The sequence below is a fragment of the Pristiophorus japonicus genome, chromosome 21, assembly GCF_044704955.1.
Source record: "Pristiophorus japonicus isolate sPriJap1 chromosome 21, sPriJap1.hap1, whole genome shotgun sequence".
NCBI lineage: Eukaryota > Metazoa > Chordata > Chondrichthyes > Pristiophoridae > Pristiophorus > Pristiophorus japonicus.
Genome location: NC_091997.1, coordinates 18,722,242 through 18,736,286, shown reverse-complemented (window position 1 = coordinate 18,736,286; position 14,045 = coordinate 18,722,242). Strand labels below are relative to the sequence as shown.

General features: G+C 43.1%; 1 protein-coding gene across 1 annotated transcript in view; it reads left to right on the top strand.

Moving 5' to 3' along the window:
- Window positions 1-3,987, top strand: part of kat7b (K(lysine) acetyltransferase 7b) — a 71,330-nt gene extending 67,343 nt beyond the window's left edge. The window contains exon 16 of the mRNA XM_070864443.1: window positions 2,207-3,987. Within this exon, the coding sequence (XP_070720544.1) occupies window positions 2,207-2,308 (102 nt within the window). The 3' untranslated portion in view covers window positions 2,309-3,987. The remainder of the gene's footprint in view (window positions 1-2,206) is intronic.
- Window positions 3,988-14,045: the final 10,058 nt, after the last annotated feature.

Below are 14,045 nucleotides of genomic sequence, written 5' to 3'. Positions count from 1 at the left end.
CTGTCCCCCCAGACCCATTCGCGACCTTTGCGTAGGAGCACGTGTAGCGGCTCTAGCAGCGTGCTCAATTTGGGAAGAAAGTTACCAAAATAGTTCAGGAGCCCCAGGAATGAACGCAGCTCTGTCATGTTACGGGGTCTGGGTGCTCTCTGGATCGCTTCCGTCTTGGACGCAGTAGGGCTGATCCCATCTGCTGCTACCCTCATCCCCAGGAATTCTACCTCTGGAGCTAGGAAGACACACTTTGCCTTTTTCAGTCGCAGCCCTACCCGGTCAAGTCTGCGTAGCACCTCCTCCAGGTTGTGGAGGTATTCTTCAGTATCGTAACCCGTAATGAGGATGTCGTCCTGAAAAACTATCGTCACTGGAATCGACTTGAAGAGGCTTTCCATATTTCGTTGGAAGATCGCGGCGGCTGAGCAAATCCCGAACGGACATCTGTTGTACTCAAACAACCCCTTGTGTGTCGTGATGGTGGTCAACTTCTTCGACTCACTTGCCAGCTCCTGGGTCATGTAAGCTGAGATCAGGTCCAATTTTGAAAAAAGTTTGCCACCGGATAGCGTCGCAAAGAGGTCCTCCGCTCTCTGTAGTACTGGTCTTGGAGTGACACCCGATTGATGGTGGCCTTGTAATCGCCACATATCCTGACCGACCCATCTGCCTTGAGCACCGGCACAATCGGGCTCGCCAAGTCGCTGAATTCGACTGGCGAGATGATGCCTTCCCTCAGCAGGTGGTCCAATTCGCCTTCTATCTTTTCCCGCATCATGTACGGCACCGCTCTGGCCTTGTGGTGTACTGGCCTGGCGTCCGAGTTTATGTGAATCACTACCTTGGCCCCCATGAAAGTGCCGATGCCGGGTTGAAATAATGAGTCAAATTTGTCCAGGATCTGTGAGCATGATACTCGCTCCACAGAGGAAATTGCATTGACATCGGCCCATTTCCAGTTCATGACAGCAAGCCAACTCCTCCCCAGTAGTGCGGGACCGTCCCCCGGGACAACCCAGAGTGGCAACCTGTTCTCCGAATCTTTGTGGGTCATGACTACCGTGGCGCTGCCTAGCACCGGAATGATCTCCTTTGTGTATGTCTGTAGCTGTGCGTCAATCGGCGATAATTTTGGCCTCCTGGCCTTGGATGCCCACAACTTTTCGAACTGTTTGATACCCATCAGGGACTGGCTGGCCCCTGTGTCTAGCTCCATTGATACTGGGATACCATTGAGGAACACTTTCATCATTATCGGTGGCGTCCTGGTGTATGAACTGTGTACGTGCTCCACATGAACTCGCTGAACTTCAGCTTCCAGCGATTTCCCCCAGCGTTCATTTCTGCAGGTATTTTGCTCACCTCTGCAAACTCCGGCTGAGTGTGTGCCTCCACGCCTCCAGCATGAGCTGCTGTTTGAAACAAAAGGTCCCTTGCCAGTCGATCGTCCCTGACTGCCCCTGTCCTTGAATGCGCCATTAACAGGTGTTGATGGCCCCATTACTGGCCGCATTGTCCCTTGCAATGGCGTGAATCGCAGTTCAGCTAGCCATTGTCTCTGTCGAACTCCCCCTCTGGGTTCGACTACATGTTGGGGCATGCCTGACTGCCCTTGTCTGCCTGGAGAACTGTGTACTGCTTTAACAATGTTGAATCTCTGCCCCAACCATTCCTTAACACAGTACCTCTCGTCTGTTCTGCTAGTGGCCATGCTCGCGTGGTTTAAATCCCAGTTTTTTGTCGCCATTGATACATCCTTACTGTACAGTATAAATGCACACGAGGCCCATGCTTGAGAGAAGGTCAGTCTGTGACCTGTCCTTTATTCCTTCGCACTCAAGTGATGGAAGTGGGTGGAGCTTCCCCTTTTATATCTGAAGGTCTCGGTTAGGAGTGTCTCCCACAAGTTCACCACCTAGTGGTCAGTGTTCTCAAGGTGTACAACTTAGGTCAGATTATACATGGGTTACAATGCTGGTTGAATACATGACACTTTCTAAGATGAATTTTGGATTGAGATAACTGTACAGTACTCCTTTACATAAATATTGATTCAGTGCATTAGTAATTTATAATTTGGCACATTCTTAAATTGTAATGTTCGTTTGACAAATTGTTAGTTATAATTTGATAGCAATAAAACATGCTGGATATATTTATTGCGACATTTATTGTCAGCTTTCACACAACTCCTTTTCCTATTTCACTTTAGGATCTAATAGATGAGTGGCTGGCCAAAGAAGCAAAACGAACGAATGGGAACAAAACCATAGACTCCAGCTGTTTGAAATGGACACCACCGAAAGGAACTTAGTTGACCATTGTTTCTGTTTCCGCAAAGGCACCACCTTGTAACAGCTAGTGAACACAGAGCAGAAGATCCAATCGTGAATCTTTAGCCTTACATTGTATTCCTTACCTCTGTTTGTCCTGCAGAGGGCATAGTAAAGCGTGCTACCCCAGCAAATATAGCATTGTGCTTTTATCTCATTTGTTGTTTATGGTAGCAGTTCCAACAAAGCAGCTTGACACATGTTGTTAGGAGAGACAATTGGGCTTGAAATTTATAGTTGTATGATCTGAAATGTAGCTAAACATTTACAAATTGCCAACTACGTTGTCTGTTTTTTGTTTGTTTAAAGGTTGGACTTTTTTTTTCTTTAATGTTCAACTTAGTCTTAGAAAATGCTGAAGGGCAAAAGATTTTTCTATTTCAACGATGAACAAGTATAGAGGCCGAAGCCCAGTTTGGATTTTTGAGAGAATTTACTTGTTATGTCATGTTAAGTTTTTCAAAGACAATTTTAGGTAGGAATGCCCCTAACTTCTGTCCTAAACATTGTACGCTTTGCTACTGTTACAGTCCTTAAGCAGTCTTCGAACATAATGGCTTTTATGAATGGGTATCCTTTTATGAATGGTTAGAAAACAGGAGGGAAAACTAAAGGCACAGTGTTCAACCCTTTCATCAGCCTGATGAGCTACTACTGGTTACACCAGTATGACAGACACCTTCAGCTAATATATTGTAAATGCCATTCAAATTTATATAGAGGCTACTTGTTGAAGAGTTGTTAAATACCATTTATTTTTCATGAAGTGGATGGTGAAATAGAAGGTTTTATTCATGACGGGAAATGTAAGGAGTATTTCCTGACTTCCCCCAATAGTTATCTTCTTGTATCACCAACTTAAAAACACAACTTAATAATTTTGTGTTTGAAATGCTAAAACACTGAAGGTAATTCAACTGTTTTGTGAAGCCATTAGGAAACTGCTGTGATATTAGAGTAATCACCTTAACACAAGATACTTTATGGGAGGTAATGAAATATGAAAACTTGACCATTGTAAATAAAAAAAAAATCTGTGGGATATACAGTATACTATTGTCCTCATTTATTAGATCAAACCTATTGTGTTTAATACGCACTCCATCCTCCCCCCCCACCCCCCAATTCCTTAATTGGGGATGTATTATACACAAATCTAAAATGTTTCTAGGTAGTAAAAACAAATCTCGGCCCAAATGGAGGAGATGCACATTATATACAGGGGAGCTTTATATTGGAAAATTTATGATACAGACAAAACAGGTTTTTGCTGGTGAAGGTGTTGAATGGTTCATGAGATTTCTATAAAACTGGCCCATTTTACTCTTCTAAAGATATAAACTTGTGAGTTGAGCTGTAATTGGTATTGTAGTACGCACAGTTGTCACGTGGTGTCTTAACACTCTTTTAAAGTTATGTCACTGGCAGCTAAACTTGGCACTAAACAAAAGCTTGGCATCTTTGTAAATGGAGCCTTGTTTGGTCTGAGTAGAAGGGTACCTGTTTTACCCTTTAGAATTGAACCGGGGTACGCAATTTGTCAGCCTGACGTTGCTGTGCCAAAGTTAGAAATGAGGAACATTGCTTAATTACTTGTCGTACCAAATGTAATGTAATGCCTTCTGTACCTGCTTATGAATAAAGCATGTTGTACAGCGTGTATTCAATAGTCATCATTAATGATTTTTTAAAAATCCTAGTTAATGTAATCTGAAGATCCTCTAAATTCCAAGGGCTTAATATTTTAGATGAGATTTCTGATTTTGTTGGTTTTCACCAGATTGAGTCACATATCCAATACCTGCATAAGTAGTGTATTTCTTCCATGGACTATTCTTGGAACTAAAACAGCTATACTGCTCCTCACGTAGAGGAAATGTCTTACAAGGCAGAAGGAAGTGGACACCAACTAGGACAAAAAAAGGGGAAAAATTAGAGGGACAGAAGGCACAATCCAAGATGTGAATTTTTCTGAGGTTTTGGAAGGCAGTAAAGTGACATGGCACAGCGGTTCAGGAAACGAATGCCAGAGGACAGAGACCTAAAGAAATTGAGGGAACAACCTTTGATGATTGAGCAGAGCACAAGTGGCAGTCCGATGCCCAATGGTGTGCATGGGGATATTCGGCAAAAGATCACTTGGGCAGAGTGCAACAACTTGTCAGTTTCTTTAAATAGTTATCCATAGAGATGCAAACAGTGGTTGAATTGTTCACTGGTTTTTCTTTCAGTAAGCTCTTACCCTTTTTTACTGTGTGTTGTGGAGAGTTTAAAATACAAATTGGGCTGAGCGCTGTAGTAAACTTCTTCGGTTATTGAAACTATTGTGTTTTTAGATAAGTTGATAAGATGTTCAATTATGGATCAGGTAACTGTTAATTTATACCTGTAGTCTGAATTGCTGGTTGTGGTGTATCTGTAAGAGGTGGTGTTCTTGGAGATCATTTTCTATGACGTGGAGCCAAGAAGCCACATCTATGTTTGCATTTTTCTGAAGTTAAGCTATGATATTAGATCAAGCTTGAACACGTTTGTTGAGACTTTCCACTTGTGGACAGTGATTTAGAATCCGGACAGTTTGCCAGTCTATGATTTTCTGTCGGCTGGGCCAATGGGTGAAGTGGCATGTCCCTCAATGGAACGACAGATTCAAAGCCAAAACAAATGCCTCTACGAATCCTGCAGGGAGAAAGGGGATTGAGATTCATTTGGATTAATAGAAGAACATGTAAAAAGTCAAAAGGTGACTGGGGACAGAGAAAACCAGAACAAAACATAGCTGTAGACACAAAATGTAACAGTAAAATAAAATCAGTATTTTAACAGTAAGAGGGCAGTCAGAGGTGAGAACCATAAAAGATGTCAATGGGCTTGAATCAGACAAACACAAGCTGGTAGAAATACTGAAGAACTATCTCCACCAAGTATTCGCAAGGACAAAGCCTGAACAACATGGCATCTTCAGAGTTATCAAAATTAATGGATATAACTGAAATGGAAGTTCTAGACTTGCTAAAAGAGTTCAAAAACAATAAATCTTAAGGGTTAGATGCTAGTTATCCCAGATTGCTCAAAGAGACTAGTGAGGAGAATTATAAGGTATTGATTATCATTAATAGTGACACTGGATAATGGGAAGTACCAGTAAATTAGAAACTGGCCAAAGTGGTGCCAATACTAGCAATACAGGCCCATTAGTCTTGTATAAATCTTGTATAAAGTAAAGGAATTGATTATCACCTGTAAATTTGATTATCATTATAATAGCTTATTAACAGCAGTCAATGTGGATTCAGAAGGGGAAGATCCTGCCTCACCACCTTGACTTCTTTGAATAAGTGATATCCGAGGTGGACTGTGGCAAGCCCTACAATATGTACATTAGACTTCCAGAAGGCATTTGACAAAATTACACATGAAAGGCTATTAGTTGAGCTCAAAGCTGTGGTGATTCAGGGTAAATCTTGGATAATTAATTGTCTAATGGCTACCCGTTAGAGGAGTTAAGTTGAGATGGAGGCAAGTACTGATTGGGGTGGCCCAGGACTGGGTATTAGAACGACTGCTGTTTCTCATTTAGATTTATGATTTGAACTCAAAAACCCAATGAAAATAGGTAAAATCTATAGATGATACTAAACTAGGTGAGGCACTGGAATTGTAGGAGGCAGCTCAGAAATTGTAGATTAGCTGGGCAAAATATTTAAATATAAATGTAAAATACTGTACATAGCAAAAGTGGGCAACACATGTACTCCATGAATGCTGTTGAACTAGCTAAGGATGACATTGAAAAAATACCTAGGAGTCTCAGTACACTTAACATCAAAATATCCAACTAATCCAGTGGTGTAATTATTACATAGAATGTTGAACTTTGTTGACAAAACAGTAGACTACAATCCAGAGGAAGTCATGATCAAATTGTACAGTGTTTAGGCCATACCTTAAGTACAGTTCTGATCACAAACACTCGAGCCCTGGTGTCAGAATGAAGTCACATGTCTGATCCCCAGTCTTGGAGATCTGAGGGGCAAGAAATTTACAGCCTTGGCGCCACTCTGTAACACCATTAAATGTCACCAAAACGGCAGGTGGTTCTGCTGTTTTTGTGCTTTGCCGGCAGCGCTATCCCGAACAAAATGGTGCATTGTGACGTAAATCGGCGTGCAACGCTGACTTTATATCAAGCGCAAACTTTGAACCTAGCGCTGAATTCAGCACTGGGTGCTAAGCATGCAATTCATGCAATCAGGCTGATAATAGTGATGTATTCACATCATTCAGGTAAGTTTGGATTTAAGGTTTTGGACTTTTTTTGTGATTTTATTGAAGTGGTGGCTTGCTGCAATATATGTGAAAAGTTTTTTTAAGTATGTGGGAAGTACTGTTGGACAGTTGCAAGGGCTCGGATGGTAAATGAAGGCCTTTGAGAAGACAGAGCATGCTGCAAATGCTCAGCGGGTCACGCAACATCTGTGGAGAGAAAAACAGAGTTCACATTTAAGGTCGAAATGCTGCCTGACCAGCTGAGTATTTACAGCATTTTATGCTGTCATTTCACATTTACAGCATCTGCTTGCAGAGAGAAGAGGTAGACACATAAGAAGCGGCAGATGAGGAAGCAGACGGAAGGATGCATCCCAGACAGACCTTTTGTGGCCAGGATATCCGGAATGGAATTATCTGCCTGCGGTGCCAGTGATCACAACCCTTTCAACATTAGTCCCACAACTTCCCTTCCATCTATTACTGACTATCACAATGTCCTCTTGGCCACAATGCTGAAATAAAAGCCACCACAAAGAAAATCTCCTAATCCAACTATATCAAGAATTCAACTCATCACACATATGCATTCTCTTAGTGAGTGTCTAGTGGGTGCCTTTGCCTATCCTATTGGTGTAACTCTGCTGTCCCAGTGGCTGCCGCATGGCTGGTGGAAAGCTCTGACTTTCAGTGGGGGACACTGCAAATGGCCTTGCTCGTTGACCTTGAGCTGGTGCCTGAGACTGTCAAATCAATCTTGTTCTTCACTCTCCACTCCCTCTTTCTGGTCCACCCACTGGCTGGGTAGGCTGCATTACTTGGGTGTGTGAAATGAGGAAGGTGCAAGGGTGGAGTTGTGATGGGACGGTGGGAAAGTATGAGGTGCATGCCAGAAGGAGGATAATATGTAAGGATATCAGCATCTTTTATCCATCCAGCCCCACTGCTGGACAAGAATGGCCTGCACTGTTTCCTCTAAGGCAGTGAGGTGAGGCTATGAATGGCTGCAAAGATAACCCCAGCTTCTATTCTCTACAGCCAGCAGTCTTCTTAAACCCCTCTCCCCTGTCTCCTCCACTCTCACCTCCGAGAGCAAGTGTGAGGAGCTCATGGACTTCTTTGTCTCTAAGTATGAGACCATTCGTTCAGCTACCTCTGCTACTTCCCTTCTTTCCCTTAGCCCAGCGGCCAAACTTACTCTAAGGTTCCCCCTGCCCTAGCCCTGAATTTGCATCTTTCTCCAGTTTCTCTTTGATCTCCCATCATGACCTCTCTGCTCATCTTGTTCATGAGGCTCACTACCTGCTCTGTCTACCCTGTTACCACCAAACTGCTCACCACCCAACTTCCTTTTCTGGCTTCCATGTTAGCTGACATTGTTAAAGGTTCTTTCTCCTCAGATTACTGTACACCTCTCCCTCAAATCTGCCATCACCCCTCTCTAAAAACCAACCCATCACCCATCTGTCCTTGCAAACTACTGTTCCATCTCCAACTTCCCTTTCCCCTCAAGTCCTTGAACATGTCTCCCAAATCCGTGTTCATCCTTCTCGCAACTCCATGTTTAAATCTCTCCAATCCGGTTTCTGCCCCGCCAGTACCAAAACAGCTTCATCAAAGTCACAAAGTACATCCTTTGTGATTGTGACAAAGGTAAACTATCCCTCCTCCTCCTTCTCAACCTATCTGCAGCCTTTGACAGTTTATCACTCCATCCTCCTCCAACACCCATACACCGTCATCCAGCTGGATGGGACTGCACTCGCCTGGTTCCATTCTTAGCTATCTAATCGTAGCCAGAGAATCACCTGCAACAGCTTCTCTTCCCGTTCCCTCATCGTTACCTCTGTCCCCCAGGGATCTATTCTGGGCCCCCTCCTATTTCTCATCTACTTGTTGCCCCTTGGTGACATCATCTGAAAACGCAGTGTCAGTTTCAACATGTACGCCAACGACACCCGGCTCTACCTCCCCGCCACCACTTCTCTCGACCCTCCACTGTCCCTGTCAGACTGCTTGTCCGACATCCAGTACTGGATGAGCAGGAATTTTCTCCAATTGAATATTGGGAAGACTGAAGCCAATGCTTTCGGTCCCCACGACGAACTCCGTTACCCAGCCGCTGACTCCCTCTCCTTAACATCTGTCTGCGGCTGAACCACACTGTCCGCGCCCTTGGTGTCATATTTGACCCTGAAATGAGCTTCCGACCACATATCTGGGGCATAACTAAGACTGCCTATTTCCACCTCCATTGCATCACCCGTCTGCCCTTGCCTCAGCTTATCCACGACTGAAACATTCATCCATACCTTTGTTACCTCTAGACTTGACTATTCCAATGCATTCCTGGCTGACCTCCCACATTCTACCCTACGTAAACTAGAGGTGATTCAAAACTCAGCTTCCCATGTCCTAACTTCTCTCCAATTTCCGTCCACCCATCACCCCTGTGCTCGCTGACTTACATTGGTTTCCGGTTAAGCAACAAAATTCTTACCCTTTTCAAATCCCTCTGGCCTCTCCCCTTCCTATCTCTGTAATCTCCTCCAACCCCACAACCCCCGAGATGTCTGTCTAATTCTGCCCTCTTGAGCATCCCTGATTATAATCACTCAACCATTGGTGGCCGTGCGTTCTGTTGCCTAGCCCCATAACTCTGGAATTCCCTCCTTCCACCTCTCTACCTCTCTTTCTTCCTTTGAGACACTCCTTAAAACCTACCTCTTTGACCAAGTCTGCCCTAATTTCTCCTTATGTGACTCAGTGTCAAATTTTTGTCTTGTAATACTCCAGTGAAGCGCCTTGGGATGTTTTACTACATTAAAGGCGCTATATAAATACAAGTTGTTGTTGTAGGAATGGGAAATGTGCCTCATGATTAGTGCAGATTGTTGGTAGATGAGTGATTGGAGGTCGTGCATTGAGCAACGTGTGAGGTTGGTGGTGCAGTTGAATAGAGACGGCTTTTGAAGATGCATTCACTGACCTTGACCAGTGGTCTGAGGTCATCAAGCTTCTTTGGACACTGGAGCCCGGTAGTGGGGGTGACATTGCTGGCAGTGATGACCTCGATAACATCGTTCTTTCTAGAGGACCTCCTGGCTCCTGTGGGTAGAGGGCCTGTCTTGCAGTGTTGCCGCTGTGTGCAAGACCCTGGGTGCCCCTTCCATGGCTTACTGAGCCATTTGTGTTAGTGCTGAGGCATTTTTCCCATTTTTTGAGTTTAGGAATGGAATTCAGCTTTAAGAGCTGAATATTCACCGTTGGAACTTTTTAATGTTAAATGAATTTTGCAGCATTAGCATTGCGGCTATTTTCAGGGGCCGTTAACTCCAGTTGCCGATGACACCGGAACTTTACTGGCAAATTAATTTCTCCCCCATGGACACTTGAAAAGAGACCTCTGAGAGGTGGATTTATGGAGGCTTACTAGATTGTAAATGGCATGGAAAAGATAAATGAAAAAATTATAACAACTTGTATTTATGTAGCACCTTTAACGTAGTAAAACATCCCAAAGCTCTTCCCAGGAGTGGTATAAGACAAAAATTTGACACCGAGCTGCATGAGGAGAAATTAGGGCAGGTGACCAAGGTCAAGGAGGTAGGTTTTAAGGAGAACCTTAAAGGAGGAAAGAGAGACGGAGAGGTTTAGGGAGGGAATTCCGGAACTTAGGGCCTCGGCAGCTGAAGGCACAGCCACCGCTGGTTGAGCAATTATAATCAGCGATACCCAAGAGGACAGAATTAGAGAAGCACAGATATCCCGGGGGTGGTGGTGGTGGAGATTACAGAGATGGGGACGGTTGAGGCCATGAACGAATTTGAAAACAAGGATGAGAATTTTAAAATCTAGGTGTTGCTTAAGTGGGAACCAATGTAGGTCAGTGAGTACAGGAGTGATGGTTGAATGGGACTTGGTGTAAGTTAGGACACGGGCAGCTGAGTTTTGGATTACCTCAATTTTATGTAGGGTAGAATGTGGGAGGCCAGCCAGGAGTGCGTTGGAATGGTCAAGTCCAGAGGTAACAAAAGCAACAGATGAGTTGAGGCAGGGCGGAGATGGGCGATGTTGTGGAGGTGGTCTTAGGGAGAAAGGGAGGTTGGGGGATGAGGCAGTGGTTTGCAAGGATGGAGGAGTCAAAGTTTGTTTTTTTGAGAGGGGGGATGACAGCAGATTTGAAGGAGAGGGGACAGTACCTGAGGAGAGCAAACCATTAACAATGTCAGCTAAATTAAATTTAAAGTAGGATATCGCCGCAGGTTCAAGCTAGTAAAAAGTAAATTCAGGACGAATATCTGGAAGTTTCTCCACACAAAGAGTGATTAACACATGAAATGGACTCCTGGATTTCACTGAGATGAAAACACTGGGATCATTTAAGAAGCAATTGGATATTCTAATGAACTTTAATGTCATTCTGGATGGATGAGCCCGGATGTGCCAAATAGCCGCCTTCATCTGATTATCCTGTGATCTTGATTACTATCTAATAGAATGCTCTCTCTGCCAAGCTGATCTGAGATCTTTAGTGGTTACCAAAGTTGTGCAAAAAGCTCCAGTCCTCCCATTAAAATTGGCATCTTAAAAGGTTGCAGATCTTAAAAGGTGCGGAATGAGAGACATGAAACAAGCCACAGCTACATTAAAAAAAATACATCATTTCAGATGTTAAATCATTATATTGTCCTTTCATTTGTGTAATCTACCAAACAAAGCATCTCATAAACTGCACTGACATTTGTTAGGGTCTGTGAATTGAGATTGAAGTGTCAGACCAGTTTTTCAGTTGACCTGAAACAGCCAAAACTAACCTTAAATTGAGCACTTACTGTCATGATTCAGAAATCTTAACATGACTGAAACATTAGTTATTTGATGTTGAGAGACCAAAATGGTAGGGCAGAAGATGGAAATGACTCAGTGGATGCTCTTCTGCGGATGCACTTGAGACAGGGTGAATTGGTGTTCAGAATTCTTCAATATTTTCCTCGTCGAATATTTCTGATTCTTTCCTGATGCATTCATACTGTTGCCGGACTCCAGCGTCTTGTGTTGTTTTACATAAGAACATAAGAAATAGGAACAGGAGTAAGCCATACGGCCCCTCGAGCCTGCTCTGCTATTTAATAACATCATGGCTAATCTGATCATGGACTCAGCTCCACTTCCCTGCCCACTCCCCATAACCTCTTACCCCTTATCGTTTTATCAAGTGCTTCTCTTTATAATGCCGTGACTTTTCCAAAATCTCTCTCTCTCTCCTCCTCCCCAAGCTTCTGTTGCAGAGAAAGGAAAGCAATATGAAGGGGTTGCTTCGGTTATGTTTGAAGGTTCATATTGCTAGATTAAAACTGGCTGAGGTGTAGAATTGTCTAGGATTCTTCAATAGCTTTTGAGTAAATGATTAGGAACCAGCAGAGTGGCATCATAAGCAAGTAGTTTATAAGTGGCTGTTTCACTGGGTTTTACACATTAAAAATGAACCGGTAAATTATAGTAAATTATCGTAAGCTTGTGAAGATCAAATCGATAGCTGTTGTGGTGAGTTATTGATCTCAACTGGGCTGCTTGTGAGGGCCAAGAAGACGAGTTAGCGCAGATCACACTCAACACCAGGCACCAAAGAAGTTGTTGGAAGCTTAGGGTCTTGCCTCAGATATTCTTTCAGGCACAGGGAGATTAAATAAATGGGGGGACACCCCCCCCCCAACAAAAATAGGGGTGCTTTGGCTAATTTCTATTCAAATACCAACTGTATTGTTTTGCTCTGTCATGTAATCGAAAGTTATGAATGTCAGCCTGCTGCCTTTCCAGTAACAAAGATTTCCAAATCATCAATTTTAAAAGCATCGCAGTGCCAGTGAGTTAACAGAAATGGAAACTTTGAGTAACACTGAGAAAAATAATTGAAATACATTATTTCTGGAGTATCAACTGAAGTATTCTTTGGTTAAGCAAACTCATGTCATTTAAAAAATAAAATAGATTACTCCATAGTATAATGCAATATAAGGCATAATGCAATATCCTAAATCTTATAAGGAGAAATCTGATCACTAAAACAGCATTAAAAAGACTTACAATTTTTGTCAACTTGTACTCCTGTGAAGTGCCTCGGGACATTTTACTACGTTAAAGGTGCCATATAAATGGACCTGTTGCTAAAAAGACATGTTTTTTTTCATGCTGATTGTGCGCAGACAGTGAGTGCAAAGGGGTACTTTGCTCTGTAGACACCCAAATTTCACTTAAATTTTGCTGTTCCGCAATAGGGGAACTGGAACACATAAGCACATTGCTTATTTTTAACAGGCACCGAAGGAGAGGCTGCAATAGAAAATACCCAAAATTTCCTTTGCACCGTCCATCTCCCTCACCTTACTGGAAAGTCAGCTGGTTCACAACTGGCAGTAGGTTGTTTGATGGTGCATCATGAGTGCCGCGCTGGAGTACCAGGAAATTATGTAAATGAGCTGTCCGTGCATGAAGGCCAGATCTTTTATTGCGCAGATGCACACTGCCAGCAATGCTGAGCAGCAGCGACAATATAGAAATTCCGATGTCCCGGGCCCGTGCAAAATTTCTACGGACCCAGGAAGGCATCGGAAAAGCTGGATTTCAGTGCGCAATGCGCATGCGCTGAAAACCAGCTTTTCCGATCTGTCAAGCTGGAGCTTGACAGATCGTAGACATATCGAGAACAAGGATGACATATCGGGAGCAAGGACATTGCTTGGGCAAGATTGCGGGATTTACGCATATCTTGCCCAGCAACTGTCCTCAAAAATCTTGCGCCTGAAAAAGCTGGCGTATAGCCTACTGTTACAGGCACAAGTGTTTTAGAACATACAAAAACACGATAAAATTAAATTATAAACACATAGTTTATTGTTAAAAACCATCCCCACTACGGTAAGTTTATTTTTAATTATCAAAACTTCTTAAAAAATCAGGAAAATATTTTATTTTTATAAGACATAATAACTTTAATTTCAATTAATTTTAAATATGCATGGTCTGCTTTTTGTTTTTTTATTATTTTGTGTGTTTGGTTTTGTTCCCATTAATACCACTGAGAACTCATAGATACGCGCATCTCAGTGCTATTAATGGGAACCTGTGAAATACTTACCTAATTGGCTGAGCAGTCACACGTGACTGCATCTTCTGCGTGAGATGGGAGTGCGCTTCGCAGCGTGGGAAGAGAAGGCCTCCCCACCGGAAATCAGGGTGCCTCCTAGACCACCAGGTACTTTCGGAAAAAATCTCCAGCGAGGAGGCAATTGCTCGCGGGAAGACCCCCAGAGGAATTTCTGGGCCAATCTTACCCTTTACATCTGAAAAATTGTTACCAGTGATTCGAATCATTTTCTTGCCTGATGTTAACTAGTTCATTGGTACATTATACCTGAATATGTTAATAGATTTAACACAGGCTGAATT